At 53.6% G+C, this 18,929-nt stretch overlaps 1 protein-coding gene across 1 annotated transcript; it reads left to right on the top strand.

Moving 5' to 3' along the window:
• Nucleotides 1-1,722: 1,722 nt before the first annotated feature.
• IRX2 (iroquois homeobox 2) lies at nt 1,723-7,308 on the top strand. Its single transcript, XM_056862529.1, has 5 exons — nt 1,723-1,965; nt 3,201-3,624; nt 4,316-5,005; nt 5,820-5,874; nt 7,062-7,308. The coding sequence occupies exons 1-4, from the start codon at nt 1,723-1,725 to the stop codon at nt 5,861-5,863; spliced, it is 1,401 nt and encodes a 466-aa protein (XP_056718507.1). The 3' UTR covers nt 5,864-5,874; nt 7,062-7,308.
• Nucleotides 7,309-18,929: the final 11,621 nt, after the last annotated feature.

The raw sequence follows: 18,929 nt of genomic DNA, 5'->3' as shown, positions 1-18,929 counted from the left end.
CCCCGCGGCCGCCGCTGCCAGAATAAGGGAGGCGATGGGCGGGGGCCGTGTAAACGCTCGAGTCCCGGCCACACCAGAGACATTCTGGCCCTCGATCCCAAATGCTTTGCGGGAGAGCTGCGTGTCCCAGGAGAACTCAATGTTAGTGAGCACGGAGGCAAGAGAAAAAGGACCGGCGACGGGCACACGAGCCGCCACCGGAGGCCCTCCCCGCCCGCCTGCCCCGCCTGCCAAGCGCCGGGCTGGCGTCTTGTCAGGAGGGGAGAAGAGGCCCGCCGGCTCGCCTCTTGGCTGCCAGGAGGAGCCCTGAATCCGTCGCCCGCCCTCTCTTCGGGAGAGGACATTTGGAATGGCCCTGGAGGGGGCAGGACTGGCGCCCCGGCTCATTGGCACGGCCTGCGCCAGAAGCCCCAGTTCGCTCCTGGCCCAGGAACCCCACGCTGGACGTCCAAAGAGGGACCCCATCTGCACCAAACTCTACTACCCCCAATCCCATCTTACTCTGGGACATTTCTGCCCAGTGTGGCGGGCCCCCCACCACACACGCAATCTGCTTGAAAATAATAAATATTATACTTTCAAAATCTAGTTGCTGTTTTGTTTTAAAAACGGTTCGACTACAGACTCGCTTTGTTTCCGCACGAGCGAAGGGGGCCAAAACGTCGCTCGGTCGATCCTTCCTGCCCGGCAGGGGAGCGGCGACGGTCCAGAAGGTCCGGTTCCGCCTGAGCGGCAGGGGGGTTTGTTGGGGGGCCTGGAGGCCCCGCGGTTCCGGCCGGGGAAGACAGGAGGGTAGCGCGGCAGCCGGCGGGGAAGAGAAACAGGGAGGGAAAGAAGGTAGCGAGAGAGCCCTTTGCGCCACTTGGATCCGTCTCGAGCTCCGCATCCAAAAGGCAGAGCCGGGTGCGCGGGTCACACCATCTCATTTGCCCCCATCCGCCCCCTCGAAAGGAACCCGGCGAGAGGCGGCCCCAGGGACCGCCAACGCCGCGCGCCCCAGCGCCGTCTCTGGCGGGCGCCTCGGCGCGCCTCCTGGGCAGGCGGAGCGGGCCTTTCCCCATCGCCTCCGCGGCCTTCGCTGGCCCGTGGGGCCAGGCTCCCCGCGCCCGCGCCGCGCCGCTCCCCACTCCCGCTGCCGCCCGGCTGCAGGGCGTCCGGCCGTCCGGCCGCAGCGTCTCCCGCGGGCCTCCGACGGTCCGGCGCGCCACGAGGGGCGGGGTGGGCGGGGCTTGAGGCGGGGGGCGGGACTTGGGCGGCAACGCGGCCGAGCCGGCGTGACGGACAGCTCCCCTTGCCAATGTGCCCCCGGGTGGGGGGCGCTGCCTCGCAGCCCGGCCCCGGGCCGCGGCCGGCCTCTTGGCCGCGCACAGCCGCGGGGCCGGGGGCCGCCTTGGCGTGGCGGCCGCGCAGAGAGCAGCCGGGGCAGCCCTCCTCGCTTCCCGCCCGACGCCGCCCCGCCCCGACGCCGCCCCTCCGCCCGGCTCCCCCTCCCTCCCTCCCTCCCTCCGTCCCTCCCTCCGTCCCTGCGGCTCCTGCTTCTCCAGCCGCGGCTGAGTGGCGGGCGGGCGGGCGGGCGGGCGGAGCGGCGGGCGCGCGCGCGTCTCCCCCCGCCCGGCTCGCCTTTTGGCTGGCGCTCGTGCTGCCGATGGCGGGGCGGCTGTGAGCTCCTGGCAAGGCGCGGCGGCGGCGGCGGCAGCGCTCCCCGCCCGGCCCGGCCCGGCCATGTCCTACCCGCAGGGCTACCTCTACCAGCCGCCGGGCTCGCTGGCGCTCTACTCCTGCCCGGCTTACGGGGCCTCGGCGTTGGCGGCGCCCCGCAGCGAGGAGCTGGCCCGGTCCTCCTCGGGCTCGGCCTTCAGCCCCTACCCGGGATCGGCGGCGTTCACGGCCCAGGCGGCCGCCACCGGCTTCGGGAGCCCGCTCCAGTACTCCGCCGACCCGGCCGCCGGATTCCCCTCGTACATGGTGGGTAACTGGCCGGCCGCGCCACCGGCCGGGCCGGGCCGGGCCGGGCTGGGCAGGGCTGGGGGCCGTGCCGAGACAGCCCGCCCCGTCCGGGCGCTGGGCGAGCCGCGGTGGAGCCCACCGGGAAGAGAGCCGGCCGGCCGGACTCCTGCCCGTCCCATGCGCCGCCGCCGCCCTCTTCCTTCCAATCTCCCGTTGCCTCCTCCTTCTCTTTATCTCCTTCCCTGTATCCGTTATGTGGGGGGAGAGGTCGTTTGGCTGATGGGAACCGGGAGTCCGAGCTGAAACTAAGCCGGGAAAAGAGGGGGCTCTTTTAGGCACCGCTTGCGGCGGACTCCCCCCGCCCGCCCGCCCGCCCCCGCTGGGCTTTGCGCGGCTCCCGGCCGGGCCCCTGGCGAAGCGGGGCGAAGGGAGCCGTGGTGTCTGCGCGTCGCCAGAGAGATCCGATGGGGCGCCTGGGGCTGGCTCGCTCCCCGCCCGCTCCCCGCTGCTCCCAGCCGGAGGAGCTTCCTTTCGGAGAACGGGGGCCGCTCTCAAGCGCTCTTCTGCTGGACTTTGTCGCGGCAGGAGACCGGGGAGGGGGGCGCCAGTGGCCAGGCCGTATTGTGTGGGGCTCTTCGGAGCAGTGGGTGAATCCGGAGCTTCCAGTTCTGGGCCGGCTCCGAAAGTTGTCGAGTTGCCTGGCTAATTTTTTTCGCCCCGCCACATCTCTGTATTATGCAGACTTTAAATCAGCGCAATTTAAACTTTTAAAGGGCGAATTAAAATGCTAATTATATCGCATTTGACCAATTCGAAACGGTGCATATCTTCTGGTTTGCAAATTGGATTTGCAATGCATTAGCGGAGTGAATTGCTAAGTGGGGGGCTGTGGTCTCTCTCTTTCTTTCTCCTTCTCTCGCCCCCCATTAAGAGAGGACCTATCCTCGCAACCCTGTCAGAAGGAGGAGAGGAAAAGCAGAACAATATTAAGAAATTACCTGTAGGGCTTTTGGAGGGGGGATTTTTTTTTTTTAAGGAGTTGAATTATACAATGCGCGCTGCAAAAAGTAGAGGTGAAAACGTCAGCAGTTTTCAACTGTGGAGAAAGGGGAGCCGATGTTAACTGCCCCCCTGGGAATCTTTTTAAGAACCCCAAAGAACAGAGGAGCGCCGCCGTCCCCCGGCCCGGGCCTGGGCGCTGCTCCCCGGGGGCTGGCACGGGCGGCTGACGCCTGGCTTCTTGTGCTCGGCAGGGCTCTCCGTACGACGGCCACGCGACGGGCATGAGCGGCGCCATCAGCTACCACCCCTACGGCAGCCCTGCCTACCCCTACCAGCTGAACGACCCGGCCTACCGCAAGAACGCCACCCGGGACGCCACGGCCACGCTGAAGGCCTGGCTGCAGGAGCACCGCAAGAACCCCTACCCCACCAAGGGCGAGAAGATCATGCTGGCCATCATCACCAAGATGACCCTCACCCAGGTCTCCACCTGGTTCGCCAACGCCCGACGGCGCCTCAAGAAGGAGAACAAGATGACCTGGGCGCCGCGCAACAAGAGCGAGGACGAGGACGACGAGCCCGAGGGCGACTGCGGCGGCGGCGGCGGCGGGGCGCGGGCCAAGGAGGCCGCCGACAAGGCGCCGGACAGCAACGAGGCCTCGGCCGAGGACGAAGGTGAGCCCGGGCGGGCGGGCGGGCGGGCGGGCGGGCGAGAGGCTTCCTCCGGAGGCAACGGGCAGGCTCTGCAGCTGGAGGCTCGGTCCCCCGGCTGGGCTTCTGGCCCGCGGCAGGAAGGCCTGGCTCCAGCAGGAAGGCCGCCCGGGGGGCGGGGTGTGTGTGGCTTTTCGGCGTCTTTGTCCCGTTGCTCTTTCCCAAGCTGGCAATCCCGCGCACAGTTCCTCCGGCTAAAGCCCATTGCTTTCAATGGGCTTGGACTGAAGTAACTCTAGCAAGGACGACCTCCTGCTATTGAGAAAGAGCAACCGTCTGTTTCAGGCCTCCAGAGCCGGGCCGGGATTTTGCTTCTCGGGAACGAACAGCTGTGAACCTGCAGGCAGAATGGCCATAGCAGCGAGAGCAGCGTTCCTGGCTGGCCTGCTGCCTTGGGCCGTCGGAGGCAGAGCCCCCATCCCCATCCCCATCCCCATCCCCACCCCCTGGCTGTGCTGACAGGAGCCGGCCTCCTCGCGGCGCGTTCGTGGCGGGTTTGCGCAGAGCCGAGCGGGCCGGTCTGCGAAGGGAAGCGTGGCTGGTGGGAGGCCTCCCCGCGGCTGGGCCGGGAACGGGAGGTGAAGGGCCGGCGGGTGGCGGGCCGGGGTGGCGCTGCCGCGGGTCTCCTTGACGGTTTCCCGGTTCTCTGCGGCAGGGATCAGCTTGCAGGTGGACTCGCTCACCGACCACTCTTGCTCGGCCGACTCGGACGGCGAGAAGGGCCCGGGCCGGGCCGGGGAGCGACTGTGCGAGTCAGGCTCGGAGTGTAAGGACAAGTACGAGGAGGACGAAGAGGACGTCGAGGAGGACGAGGAGGACGAAGAGGAGGCGGGCCGAGGCCTTCCTGCCAAGCCCCTCACCTCCTCCCCCCTCACCGGCCTGGAGGCTCCGCTCCTGGGCCACCCGCCGGGCGAGGACGCCTCCCGGAGCGGCAACAAAGTGCTCCTGGCGGGCCGGCTTCCCCCGTCGGCGGCCACGCAGGCCAGCAAGCCCAAGCTCTGGTCGCTGGCCGAGATCGCCACCTCGGACCTGAAGCACTCGCCCCCGGCGCCGGGCCTGGGGCCGGCCGGCCCGCCGTCGAGCGCCCCGCACGGCGCCGCCTACGCGCCCTCCTCGCTGCTGGGCCGCCACCTCTACTACGCCGCGCCCTTTTACGGCAATTACACGAACTACGGGAACTTCGGCGCCCTGCAGGGCGCCGGCCTGCTGCGCTACAGCTCGGCCGTCGGGGCCGCCGGCGAGGGGCTGGGCCAGGCGCACAAGCAGGGCCCCGAGAACGCCCTGAAGAGCCTCGCCGGACCCCTCGAGCCGCACTACAAGCCCGCCGCGACGGACGCCAAGAAAGGTAGGCGCCGGTTCTTCCTGGGGGGGAGGAGGGGGCGGCGGGGGCCGGTGATTCCCGCGGAGCCGGGCGGGCGGGCGGGCGCGCCGCCGAGGATCCTCTCCCCTGGGCGGCACCAAAGTGGCTCCTGCCGGCGGCCGCTGGCTGCGCTCTGCCGGGGTCGGGAGTCGCGCCTGGCCGCGGGCGGCGCACGCTCGGCGGCAGCGAAGAATGGGGCTTTCGGGCCCAGGGGTTAAAATCACTGTTCGGGGCTAGATGCAAATAAGTTTTTCTACCTTAGTAAACACGTTTATTTATTTTTTTAAATATGGAAAAGGAAATGCCCTTTAAAAAATATATCGTTTGTTTCAGATAGGGGAAAGATATATTTAATTGTCTATTCGTTGGCAAATATCGACATATATTGGCCTCTTTTAATATTCCTAAGCAAAAGAACGCAGTTTCTGATGAAGAAAATAAATTCATATTTTGTTGCCAAAAAAACATGTTGCCAAAAAAACAGCTTGGACAGTTTGCGCCGAACAGTGTTTACTCAAAAGTAAACGTTGGAGGGGACTCTGGAAGGAGGTTGCCACCTTAACTGCCAGCATCCCCTCCCGTTTCGCGCTGTTAAAGGTTATGCAAACTGACTTGTTTTAAACCATTATCCAGAACCGCCCTGGGCCCACCATCCCACCCCCGCATCTGAGAGCGCTGGGCTCGGCAAAACGGGGGGGGGGACTTCGTGCTAGGGGGGGGAGCCCAGCGGTGCCCGGAGTGGATAATCGAGTTAGTCAGCTGTGTCCTGTGTGACTAACTGACGCTTCGGTTTTGACAGACCCCACTGAAGTGTGCACAGTAGGAGTACAGCCCTACCTATAGAAGGCACGTAAGTGAGACCTATCGTCGTCCTCGTCGTTATTATTATTATTATTATTATTATTATTATTATTATTATTATTATTATTATTATTATTATTTTACACTGCCAAGGAGAATCGTTTTGGCATCTGCTCCAGATATAGTGTCGGCCCTGAAAATTTACTTAATGTTAATTTCTTGCTTCATTACCAAGGAGTGGGACTGCAAAGCAAAGTGGTGGCACCTCCTTTTGGAAATCAGTTTAGTTCTTGTAGTTTCAACCTCATCATCAATTGGTTTCTATGTATATATAAATACCAGATAATAATACATGTGTACCATTTGCAAGCTGCCATTTCCCTGGGGGAAAATCAACCAATATTACAACAATTGTAAATATTGTGTGTGTCGGTGTGTATGCACCCAAACAATATTTGCAATGGTTGCAGTATCACTTCATTGTTCTCCAAAGGAAATCGTTGCTTGCCCACTTGGGACCTGGTCCAAATCGTTGCTTGCCCACTTGGGACCTGGTCCTGGCCAAGCCCCACTGAAATGAACGGGAGAGCCCCACTCCTTGTTGCCCTCCGCTAGCTGATAACATTTGCAGGCAGTGGTGAAGTGCAGGGCTGCAGGGGCTTCCGGCAGGCCCGGATTCAGAGGGGAGCCATGTGGGTCTGCACTGGAACCGCAGGAGTCAAGTGCAGTCCTCATGGCGGCTGCCTTGAAGATGAGAGCACAAGCAAGCAGAAAGTTCTCCTGCCCAACCTTCCCCTACCCCATGAATGAGATCTGCAGAAGAGCAGAGCGTGTCACTCTCCTTCATTTTTACCAGAGGGAGTCCTGCAGAACTTCATTCTCCTTCCTTACTATGCTAAATGGTAAGAATTGTGCACAGTTTTTTGTTTTGTTTTTTAAAGTATGAGGCCTGCTTATATGCATTTCAAATAGCAGGAGGGACAATGAGACGTGTCCTGGCAGGGTTCCAGAGAGAGCAGAATGCCAGTGGATTGCCTGCTCTCCGCCCAATAGCAGCTATGGTTACCATTAAAGAAAAATCTTGTCGCCAAGTATTTTTCTGCCACCCCCTCCAAGCCCCTAATCCTTCTCTGGACAGGAGGCACGATCAGCATTTCAGTTTGCCGTCAAAATTTTTTAACCCTGCTTATGTAACCGAAGGATTGTGGATGATCTAGTGTTTTCCTTGGTCCACAGGCAGGGGTCACAATTGCTTTGAGAAAAGTCAACAAGCCATCTGCTCTATTCTGTCGCTATCTCTAAACAAAACTCTAAATCCGGATCACATCTTGTGCCACTGTATAGAAGAAGACCACAGAGCACTAATCAATCTACTACAGACTTTAATAATTAAACCAGAATTTTGTTGGACATTATGTGAGTTTGCTGGTATAGTCTAGTTTCCCTAATGTATGTGTGATTTTAAACAAAGGAAGAAGAAAAGAAAACACACAAAGCAAATCTGTTTTTTTCTCAGGATATCTTGAATCGATCACTTCATTGCCACGGTATATATATCGATATAAATATATATATTCTGTAGGTGTGATAGGATTTATTGTACAAACTCTTTGTTAAAAGATGCATACAGTAGCAATTAAAAGGAAATCGTGATTGAAGAACTTGAGTACTTACAAAGTGGAAAAAATTTGATATTTATTTTTGTAATGATATAAGAGCTTCTAGTAATTTATGCAAGTTGTATTGCAATGAAATCACAACTCTTTTGTAAATAAATTATGCCTGGTTTTTATTTGAGACATTGATGGTTATACAATCCCTCGTTGTTTAACGAGAATTCTTTACTAATTTATATCTTTAATTGTAAATAAAAACAGACTAGTCTGCAATAACATAGTGGGATTTCTTTTCCATTTCCAGCAAATTTTATTTTAAATTACTGGTAATTTATGAAATATTAACTTAGGATAGTTTATTAAACATTTATAATAGGAGCAAACAGGCTAAGTTAATTTGTAAGGCTGGGATATATTTACACAACAGGACATTTTCACACTAAACATGTAGCATACTTTTAACATAATTAATTCAGAATCCTGTTTTGACTTCCCATGTATACATTTATCTTTAATTTTGATCAAAATTTACCCCAAACCTGAACATACAAAAATAGATCCAAATATTCCGGCCTCCTTTTAAAATGCTTTCTTTTCCTCTAATATCATGTGGTAATGGCTTAGGAGATCAACCTCTATTAGGCTCATAAAAGAGCTAAACAATCTCTTCAAGCCCCCCCCCCCAATAATGAGAATTCCCATATAATATAATTTCAATAAAGAGACAAACCCCCATTTATATTCTCCCCCAAAGATAAATTGAGTGAATATAATTTACCGTTATGAAACAAGAATAATAGGTTCTTAGATTGCCCTTTAATCAATCATACACTTACTTTTTCAAGAGCCTCATCTATTTTATTCCATGATTAATAATGTTCCAGTGTGAAAGCATTATTAGATCCCAGCAGGGGAGATCCTGGATGCTTTTAGCTGCTTTGGAATGGTCAGTTGGGGTTCATTACGGGCTGATATTGAACAATTTATAAAATCTTGTCTAAACATCTGCCAGCACAGATAGGCCGATGTGTCTGAAGATGGGAAATTGCTGGACCAGTTGATATTGACAAACGGAGCTCTCTCCAGTGGCTTTTTGTTCACTGAAAATTGGTGGCCTTTTGCTCTGGGGCTTGTTAGAAAGGGCATTTGAAAGTGATCTTAGATACTTTCGGTTTCAGCCGGGGGACATTAGCTGGATAAAGAACAATTCTTGTGTGTGTGTGTGTGTGTGTGGGGGGGGTGATCCTGTCCTTACAAGAAGATAAATTACAATTTATTTGATCCAAAAGTGTATTTGTGGTTATGAATTATTATTGCACCTTTGCTGTGCATTGGGCTTTGCAGTCCAGCCTAACCAAAACAGAGGTCTTTGCCCAGGATCTCTCGCATGTGTGTGTGTGTGTGGGGGGGGGGGGGTTAACTAATCCTAAATTTGACGGGTGTGTGTGTTGTCTGAACTCTACTTTGCCATGAAGTCCCCTTGATGTTAATAGAGTCAGCGCTTTTAAGAAGGGCTTTGAATGCAAGGAGGGGGCGACCCACTCCTTTGAGCAGTGCCGGGCCCATTTCGGAACGGGCAACAAAGTTACTTTCCAAATGTTGGTCATAAATGCTCCCCAAAGATAACTTAGTAGAATAGTAAACAAGATCGACAGGATTAAAAGAGACCTGTTTCCCCTCCTCTTGATATACACCCATTTCCCCCCCCCCCGCATCGATGCAACGTGTTCGTTGGCATTTCCCCTTGCCCAACGCTGCCTACTGCAGGCGCAGCACCACGGGAACTTCTCTTGCAGAAACCTTCCCTGAAGGTTGGGGTGTGGGGCCAGGACACCGGGCTTTCCTTCCTTTTCACTTTGGGCGGATCTTTCCATTCATTGCCAGGGGGTGTACGCAGGAGAGCTACCAGGTGGATTGCGTCGTGCCCACCTCGCTCCTGTTTCGAGACAAAGTTCATATAACTCTGGGATTTGTGCTTTCGGTTTTATAACGGTGTTTTAAAATCTCCTTTTCTTCCTAACGCGTAGCTTTTAAATAATCTCATATTAAAATACTAGCGAGATTTTTTACTTCCCTGAGGGAATGTTCTGCCTTTTGGCAGATGGGCTCTGTTGATACAAAGCAAATTAGAAAACAGCTAAAATCTCTGATTTTTCCCTTCATTCCGGAGCGACATTTCCTCCCTCTTCAGGTTTGGATCCAGCTTCTTCTTCTTCCCCACCCACCCTTTTTGAAGCCTAGTTTTTCTGCCGTGTAACCTGCACATTACAGTCGGTTTTATTTCTTTAAAATGATAATAATAATAATTCTGTAACAGTGATTAGGAAAGTCAGCACCTTTCCTTTGAGGTTTGTACGCCCAAAGAATGGTCTCAGATTTCCATAATTTACTCAACTTTTGCTAGAATTTAGACCTCGGATTTCTTCCGTTCCCTTCCGTTCCGTTCCCTTCCCTTCCGTTCCCTTCCCTTCCCTTTCCTTTCCTTTCCTTTCCTTTCCCGGAAGGAAAGTCGACAGACTTTAGGTTTTGAAACGTCCCCCTCCTTGTCTCTCAGATCCAACCGAGATGCAATAATCTCCTTGTGAGAGAGATGGAAGGGTGGGGGCTTGGGGACTGGAATATAGTGGAATATACTCCCTCCCTCCCTCCCTCCCCCCTTTCCCAATGATTTGTAAAATCAACCGAATTTTAAGTAATATATAAGTAAACCCTTCTAGAGGTTCTTCTGCGCAAACTAATGGAATCAGAACTATTAACTGGTTAAAGACATAGCTGAAAGATACTTCCTCGTGTGGAAAGGAATGTGCCTCCTGCTCTTGCGACCAGGATTTGCACTGTCAGGCTATTGTTGTTGTTATTAGAACATGGAAAAAGGAAAAGATGAAAATAGCTGCTCTGCTCACATATATCTGGATATTTATATGGTCATATTTTTATACTGCTTATGTATTATTGTTGTTATCATTATTATTGACTGCTGTAGTCAGCTGAGCTGGGAGTTCCGTGTCCAGAGTTCCCGGCGCAGTTCTGCTCTGCCCCCCCCTTTTCAAGGACTTCCGCAGGGGTCCTCTGGGCTGCCTCGCGAGCCCGCTGACTTCGGGGGTGGGGGGGGCGCCTCTCCTGGCAAAGAGGGCAACCCGGGCTTGTCGTTGTCCAGTCCGAGGGAGAAGCGCGCCCCCTCCCATGGGCAAAGCTCCCTTCTCTTGCTGGCCATGGGGCAGGGAGAGGAAGCTGCTCGCCTTTGGGGGGGGGTCAGAAAGGGAAGGCGCAGCCCCGCCCGCCTGGGAGGCACCGCCGAGGAGATCACAGCTCCCGGGCAGGGTTAACTTCGTTGTTCGTCACAGAGCCCCCCGCAGATCACCCCCTCCTATGCATGTTTTAGTCGAACGTAAAATCGAATAAATGTCTCGTGCATCGCACCCTTTCTTCCGAGTAAACGTGTTTAGCTTGGGCTGTAGAACTGCCTCCCTGTTCAGAGTAAAGCCGCAATGCTTTGCATGCTGACCTGGAACTGAGTGGGACTTTACAGCCGAGTAAACAGCCACAAGAGATGTTTCGGCGCCTGGACACTAACGCCACTGAAGTCAGTGCGATTTACTTCCAAGTAAACCCTCCTTTTATCGACTGTGGAGGGGTCAGCCTCCGCCACTGTTGCATCCCCAATGTTTGGAAGGGCGTCTCGTCGGCCTCCGCGGAGCTGGCTCCCGCTGTCAAGATCGCGGCGTCACCATCCGTTCCATTTTACAGCTGGGGGACTGAGGCTGCCCGTCAGCACCAGGGGCCGCGGAGTGACTCCCCTTTGGGTTCCTTCCTTCCTCTGGTTGCAAATCCGAGAGCCCGAAAGCCGCTGGGCAACTAGTGTCTCCGCCGGCCCTTGGGTGGACTTGGGCTGCGCGCTTCCTGGCCGAGGACGCAGGCGGGGCGCGCCGCCACAGCCCGCGGGAGTTCAGGCCGCCCCACTTACACGGGAGGCCGGCGCCTTCGGCTCGGCTTCCTCCCAAATCGCCTTTCGCACCAGAGCGTCACGGTGGCTGGATCGGGCCCGTTAATACCTCAGAAACCTCTCGACATTATTTCCCCGGGAAGCGGAAATGTGCGGCTGGACTCTTTGGCCGCATTACACCGTTCGCGTTGGGCGATGCAGGCTCCAGACAGCGGGCGAGTCCAGCCCGACCCCTCGACGCCGGTGGGGAGTGGGGGTCCCCAGGCTCGGCGGTCCCCTTCGGGGAAGAGCCCTGGGCGGAGGGGTCCCCGCCTCGGCCCAGAAAAGTGAGGGCGGCATCTCATTTCCCGCTGCGGGCTTCGTTGGTTATGAGAGTGGGCGGAAAGGTTTAAGACGGAGCCTACTCGGGTGTAAGGCCCGCTGCCCTCACTGGGACTGACTTCCGAGGACACCTGCAGAGACTTGGCTGAGGCTTCTGCGGATCGCTCCACCCTCCTTTCCAAAGATTTTCAAATTAATGAACTATTTTTTCCCCAAAACGACTTCATTAAGAATCTTTGGAGGGTGGTCTGATAAAGCACTCGAAGCATTGGGGGCCCTCCCCCAAGGAGGAAAGAAAAGAAATACAAGAGGTTTCAATAAAGAGCTCTAAAGGAGAAAATCGCTCATATTTCCATATCCTCCAATGAAATTTTGTGACCAGACAAAACACAGCCCAAATACCACACGCGCGTGCGCAAAGGTCCAGGCCTTTCTCGGGGTTCGAACTTGGGCGCTTCCTGATCGAACACCGCCCTGGAAACTACAGAGAAAGGAGTGGATTGGAGAACCCGAAAGGGGAGGAGTGTCTGTCATTCCGAAGTCATTCTGCTTCTCTGGCGCGCCATATCCTAACATTGGCTTGGATTCAAACGATATGCCCAAATCTCTTGGTACATTGAAGTCTAGGAGCGTTTTGCCCTTGAGATGCATCGGTCCGCACCGTTTGGGTGTGTGTGTGTTAAAGGCGTTATAAAGGAGATTCTGGTTTTTTAAATGGTGCCATTCACAACATTCTTCTTACAGGGTAATTCTATGCGGAGTCACTCCAATTTATCATCGATTCCTGGAGTAACGCTTCATAAGGTTGCGCTGTTCTATGCGCCAGATCTTTCTTCCCCCGGCCTCAGTCTTCCAAGGTGGCCGACCGGTCCTTTGCAACCCCCTTTCTACCCTTTTCAAGCAGAACCCCCCCCCTCTTGCGTCCGGCCGGGGAGAGGCGTGTGCGTTTCTAGGAAGAATTCCGGGGCCTCTCCGGATTTCAGGAGCAGATTTGCTACGAGACGTGGCAGCTGATCGCGCTGGGCGTGCGGGCTTGCTTGGGGAGGCTCTCAGCTTCAGAAACAGAACTGAGCTTGAGCTCCGGGTCTCCGGTTTCCTCTTAAACACTACACGGCGAAAATAATAACGGCGCCTGTAAAACATCCTGGGCAAAATTGCAATCTTTCTGTCCCGTCTCTAAAAGGGCATTTCCCCGTCCTTGTTGGAAAGGCGGCTTCCCTTTACCTTTCATTAAAGGACGTATTTCCGAGGAAAATGCTTTCAGATTCGTCTGACGGGATTTGGGGGGGGGGGCAACAACCCGAGAAAAGGAGTCGCCAGATGTGCTTTTACGGGGAGAATAAACTGACATTTCATTGCGGAGAACACACCCCATCCATTATTAATCGTTAGCGTCAACAATGGGCTTATAATTACTTTCGGTTACTTCAAGGCGTATTTCTTTCTTTCCCCGGCCCCGCGCCGGTAATTAGCTAATCCCCGGGTGTAATGGATGCCGCGCGGGCTCCGGCGCGCCCCCGCCCCTCGGCCTTGCCCGCCGCCTTCCAGACGACCCGTCGGCAGGGGCAGCGGGGAGACCAGAGCCGGGCGCCCCGCAGGAGTTGAGACGCGGCAGGAGGCGGCTGCGGGACGTCCGGCACCCAAGCCAACTGGCACCCGGGCCACCCTGCGGAATTCAGGAGCGGGGCGGCAGGGGGGCGCTCGGGGCGCACCCGTTTTCGGTTGTTCTAAAAAAGCAGCCCTCAAGAGCACGGGTGGGTGGGAGTTGGCACCCTTCCGAACAGCCCCCGGAAAGCAAAGGCCAGGGCTGCAGAGGAGCGCGCGGTAACCCCGCTCTCCTTTCTCGGCCAGAAGTCCCAGCGCCCCCGACCGTGCGATCGCGCGCCCTTCCCAGCCCCTTCGCCTCTGTGCGACTAGGAGGAGGGGGCTCTGCTGCGGAGGGCATTCTTGCCTGGCAGGAGCTGCTGCCCGCTTCAAGGGCCGCCCTCGGGTGCGGAAAGCCGACCAGGCAGCCTCGCGGTCATCTGAAAGACTCTTCGAAATCTGCTTTTTCGGTGGCAGCAGAACCTTCGGTACCCAGAAAGGCTCGAGGTGTTACTTGAAACCGGCTTGGATTTTCATACAGGAGCCGAAACATGTCTTGATTTCTATTTGCTGATACCCCCACTTTTTGGGCAAACGCTGAGTATCAGGTTTGGTTTTCTTAAGTCTCACAAGCCTTTTCACACATTACACGGCGGAAACCAAGGCAAATGAGGTTTTCCTCCAACGGCGGGCTCAGGCTGGAGCCGCGGGCTGTCCTCCAAGGATGCCTCTCCGCGTTAGAAGATTCTGCCCGACCTATTCAGACGTGACACTGAGATGCCCCCCCCCCTCTCACACACAAAGTAATTCCTGAAGGAGCTCTCTGGCTAAGTTTCAAGATTTTTAGGAGAAACAGGACGATATTGGGGTAGCACCTTATACATGCAAACAAATACTACCAGTAATATAAAGCTGCCCAGTTCTCTGTAAACCGAGTTAAGAGCACAAAATTATTTCAACAAGAAACAGTCCCCCCTAAACAGTAGATCCGGCGTGGCTCCCCAAACGCGAGGGCAGCGGTATCCGAGAGGGGTTTGCTTCTCAGGGCAAACGCAGCCCCCCCCCCCCGCCGCCCATTAATTTAGTCTGACAGCTCCCCGACCCCATTAATGCCGCTTTTCAGAAAGGTATGCTTTAATTTGTCACATCAAGGCAATAAAAGGCAGCAATATATACTTAAGCAGTTAACATCATAATAACCGCTTTAAAGGGAGCAATTAAAAGGCAGCGAGTCGCCCGTCTGCTCCCTCCCCCCCACCCGTTTCCGCAGGAGGCCTCTGGCGTGTCCCTCCTTCCCTCGCTTAGCACCAAGGCGGAGAGGTGGAAGGCGAAGGGGTTTGTGGGGCGCAAGTCGATCAGATGTGGGGTGGGGGCGTCCGGGTTGACGTTCGTGGGAAACGACCTCAGGTCCCAGCACTAAGATCCGTAGCGCACTTCGCTTTGCAAATTCGAGATGACTGCAAACTGGTCCAGACTGGAGTGAACTCCCCACAGGATTGTTCTGCTTTTAAGCCGGAGTTAACCTCTCTGATTGCAGCAGTGTACCTTCTGACTGCCTTTCCACCCAGATGGCGTGGGATTCAGCTCTTGTGCAACGAGGCATTCCGGAAGAGCCTGCGCCTGGCCACTTCAGGATCGAGGGCAAGGAGAGCCCCCCCACAGACACACACACACCGCTTCTGCAGGGGGAACGTCGGAGGAGGGCTGTCCCGAAGGCCGCCTCTACGGTCCCTCCGGCTCTTCCGCGCAGGGGTTGTCCCGAGCGCTCTCGGCGACTGCGCCCCGCCTGGAGCCGCCAGAAGGCCGTGCGTTGGGCAGGGCCCGGCCCGGCCGCGCCATGGACCTCCGCGGCGCTCCTCCTGCGCCTCCGGCCCTGAGGGGCCTGCCCGCCCGCTTGGGCTCCCTGGCGGGCCGATCCTCGGCACCAACCTTCCCCCTGACCTTGCTCTAGCTTTCACACGAGTTTACACGGTCGAGGCAGGGGTTGGTTTAGGAAGCTCAGCCAGGGGGATTTACTCCGTTCTCAAGGGGGGGGGGGACGACGAGCCGCCTCCCCAGTTTTCCAGCTGTTCCTTTCGCTGCTGAAAAACTTCTAGATAAACCTATCTCTGGACTGCAGAGCTCACAAGTCCCTGGTATTCCAGGACACCACAAGGGCTACCAAGGATGGGTACATCGAGATACAAAGTTCCAGGGCTGTGAGTTATCCTGTGTGTGTGTGGCCGGGGGTGGGTGGGTGGTCAGATAGCTGTGCAAGGAGCTACTCGGGATTACATGCTCTAGTCAAGTAACATGGTTTCCCCCCCCCCCCAGAACACAGCCTGAAGGTACTCTGGGCACATTTCCATCTACTGTGGCTTCTACAGCTTTCCCCCCACAAATATAATTTTTTCATGCCCCCACTATATGTGAATTACATTATCAACAACTATCAGAAGCATAATATTGTCAAAGGCTTTCACGGTCAGAGTTCATTGGTTCTTGTAGGTTATCCGGGCTGTGTGACCATGGTCTTGGTATTTTCTTTCCTGACATTTTGCCAGCAGCTGTGGCAGCTGCTGGCGAAACGTCAGGAAAGAAAATACCAAGACCATGGTCACACAGCCCGGATAACCTACAAGAACCTATCAGAAGCATGTTTATTTTTAATACATCTTTCTAAGAGGCAACGCTCATTCACCCACTGGGGGAGAAAAAACAGTGGAAAATTGCCTGTGGGGATAGAGTTAAGCCTCCCCACCCCTCTGCCACCACCACAACCAGCCTTTCACTGCAGACTGTGTGTGTGTGTGTGGGGGGGGGTTGATAAAAAGCAAAGGGGGAGAAAGGAACAAAATGTTGGCGGAACATGTAACTGCATCATGACAAGCTTGCTGTTTATACTCATTGGTGCGTAGGGCCACCAGGACAGCATTTTACAGAAATGTTCAAACAATCTTATCAAAATAACGTATTTTGGTCCTTATGTGCAATAACATGACACCTGTCCTTTTCAAATTATATGTTTCATTAGCCTTTGTTGTTTGCTTTATAATTACACTTTATATGGGTAAACTTTATTATCATTTAATAGTCTCCGGTAACACTTTCCATATAAAGAAATTCACTCAAATGGTATCTTTTGATAGAACACACAATTCCCATGAAACAATTCATAGAGAAAACATTTTGGACTGATGATAATGAAACTACAGGACTAACCTCATCTTTCCCGATGTTTTTCTTTGTAGGTTCCATTTATTTCCATTTTACTATGAAACCATTCATGTTTGTTTGCTTTTTCTCTATACAGAAAAGTTTCCAGCATTATAAATACATTGAAAACCAGAAAGCTACAATTAGGGTTGCCCGGGCATATGCCTGGGACCTAAAGGAAATTTGTGGAGTGGAGGGTTAGGGCATGGGGGAAAATACATTGAGTGATGTTCTAGGAATTTGCTCAGTCTCTATGGTAAAGATATATGATAAGAGATTGGGGAAAGTCCTAGAACATCGCTCAACCCAGTGACTAGGATTGTCAAAAAAGAAGAAGTAATTTTTGGATTCAGGTTTATTTGGCCTGATTTTTTTTTTTTTGTGGTAAACCCTAAATAAGCTGAATACCCATATTTCCCATATTTCCCCAAAATTCGGGTCCGTTATAGTCAATGGAAATTTCTTTTTGAAGCTTCTCTGGGGGCATTTGTAGAGGTAGAGTTCCCAAATTTTCAGGGTAGTTTCAAGGGACTCTCCTTGCATGAAACCCAAAGTTTGGTAAGATTGGGTCAGGGTGTCCAATTGTATGGGGTCCTGAATCAGTCGCCCTCCTCCACTATAGAAATGCATGGTAAAGTCTATAATGTTTTTCTATGGAGGAGGGGGGTCGACCCCTTTGGGACCCCATAAAATTGGACCCCCTGACCCAATCTGCATAAAATTTTGGGGTTCATGCAAGAGCAGTCCCTTGCAGCTACACTTCAAATTTGGTGACTCTACTTCGAAAAATGTTCCCCTGGAGAATTTTAAAACTTTTCACACTCTGTAATGGCTGCTTCTCCTCACCAAAGAATCATGGAAAAACTCAATTTCCCATGAATGCTTGCAATGAACCAGCAGAATAGCCCACTGCAAGCATTCATGGGAAATGGAGTTTTCCCACGTTGTAAACTTTACAATTCTTCTCTATGGAGGAGGTGACCCCTTTGGGACCCCATAACATTGGACCCCCTGAAGCAGCCTTCATCAAACTTCAAGGTTCATGCAAGGAGAGTCCCTTGAAACTACCCTAAAAATTTGGGAACTCTACCTCCAAAAATCCTTCCCCCACAGCTCATTAAAATAAATCCCGTAGGGAAAAGCCTGGAGAAAAACGAAGCTGAAAAAGACTAATATCTATTCAGCTGATTCGGCTATCGGCTATCCAGCTTCGGCTTTATTCCCAGTTTTAATATTCAGTTTTAATTAAACTTGAAAGAAGCCAAAAAGGCCCTCTTTAGGTTTATTTTTGGTTGGTTTTTATTGATATGCACAGCCCTACCAGTGACATCACTACTGTGTGAAAACCACATCAAGCCAAATCAAGCCATCTCTCTCCCCCCAACACATTTTCCCCAGCTGCTCTATTGATTATGGGTGGAGAAATGGGAGCAGAGCCTGCCATAAAACCTCTCTGTGTTTTTTATGATTTTCAAATTATTTATTGCTTGTCTACTTCATTTGTACCCTGCTTTTCTCCACCATGGGAACCTGAAGCAGCTTCCGTTATTCTCCTCTTCTTCATTTTATCCTCACAAAAACCCTGTGAGATAGGGTTGTCAGCAATTCTGATTCTATGACCTTAGGCAGATGATGAGAGGGAGGACACCTTGGCCATCTTCTGGGCATGGAGTAGGGGTCACTGGGGGTGTGGGGGGAGGTAGTTGTGAATTTCCTTCATTGTGCAGGGTGTTGGACTAGATGATCCTGGTGGTCCCTTCCAACTCTATGATTCTAGGTTAGGCTGAAAGCGTGTGACTGGCCTAAGGATACCCAGCAGCTTCTAGGGCAGAGTTGGGATTCAAACTTGAGTTTCCCAGATCCTAGTCTGATACTTTAACCACTACACCACACAGTTCATTCATTTGCTCACACAAAGTAGCCTAAGCAACTACATTATTCTTAATTCTGCTTGGAAGTAGCCTTCCTTATATCTGGAATGTGTCAGCGCAAAGGAGTGCTAATGCTGTTTTAAGGTTCATTAGGACAAGGGGCGGGGGATGTATACCTGCGGCCATAAAGGTATTTAATGCCAAATCCTTATCCCAACTTTGTTATGGTGCACAACCAATTGTCTTTATAATAATTGTCTTTATAATAATTTCACCACTTTGGAAAATGCAGCCGACTTATGGCAACCCCTTTACAGGATTTTCAAGGCAAGAGATTAACAGAGGTGGTTTGACAGTGCCTTCCTATGTATAGCAACCCTGGACTTCCTTGGTGGTCTCCCATCCAAATACTAACCAGGGCTGACCCTGCTTAGCTTCTGAGATCTGATGAGATCAGGCTAGCCTGGGCCATCCAGGTCAGGGCCTTTTTAACCTACCTAACTGTATACCAAATGCTGTACTCAGAATGGAGGCTGGCCTGCTCAAAGTAGAAACAAAGATATGGCTTATCACTATTA

This window comes from Euleptes europaea, chromosome 17 (genome assembly GCF_029931775.1).
Source record: "Euleptes europaea isolate rEulEur1 chromosome 17, rEulEur1.hap1, whole genome shotgun sequence".
Classification (NCBI taxonomy): Eukaryota; Metazoa; Chordata; class Lepidosauria; order Squamata; family Sphaerodactylidae; genus Euleptes; species Euleptes europaea.
The sequence above is the reverse complement of the archived record's forward strand: the minus strand, read 5'-3'. Positions and strand labels throughout refer to the sequence as shown.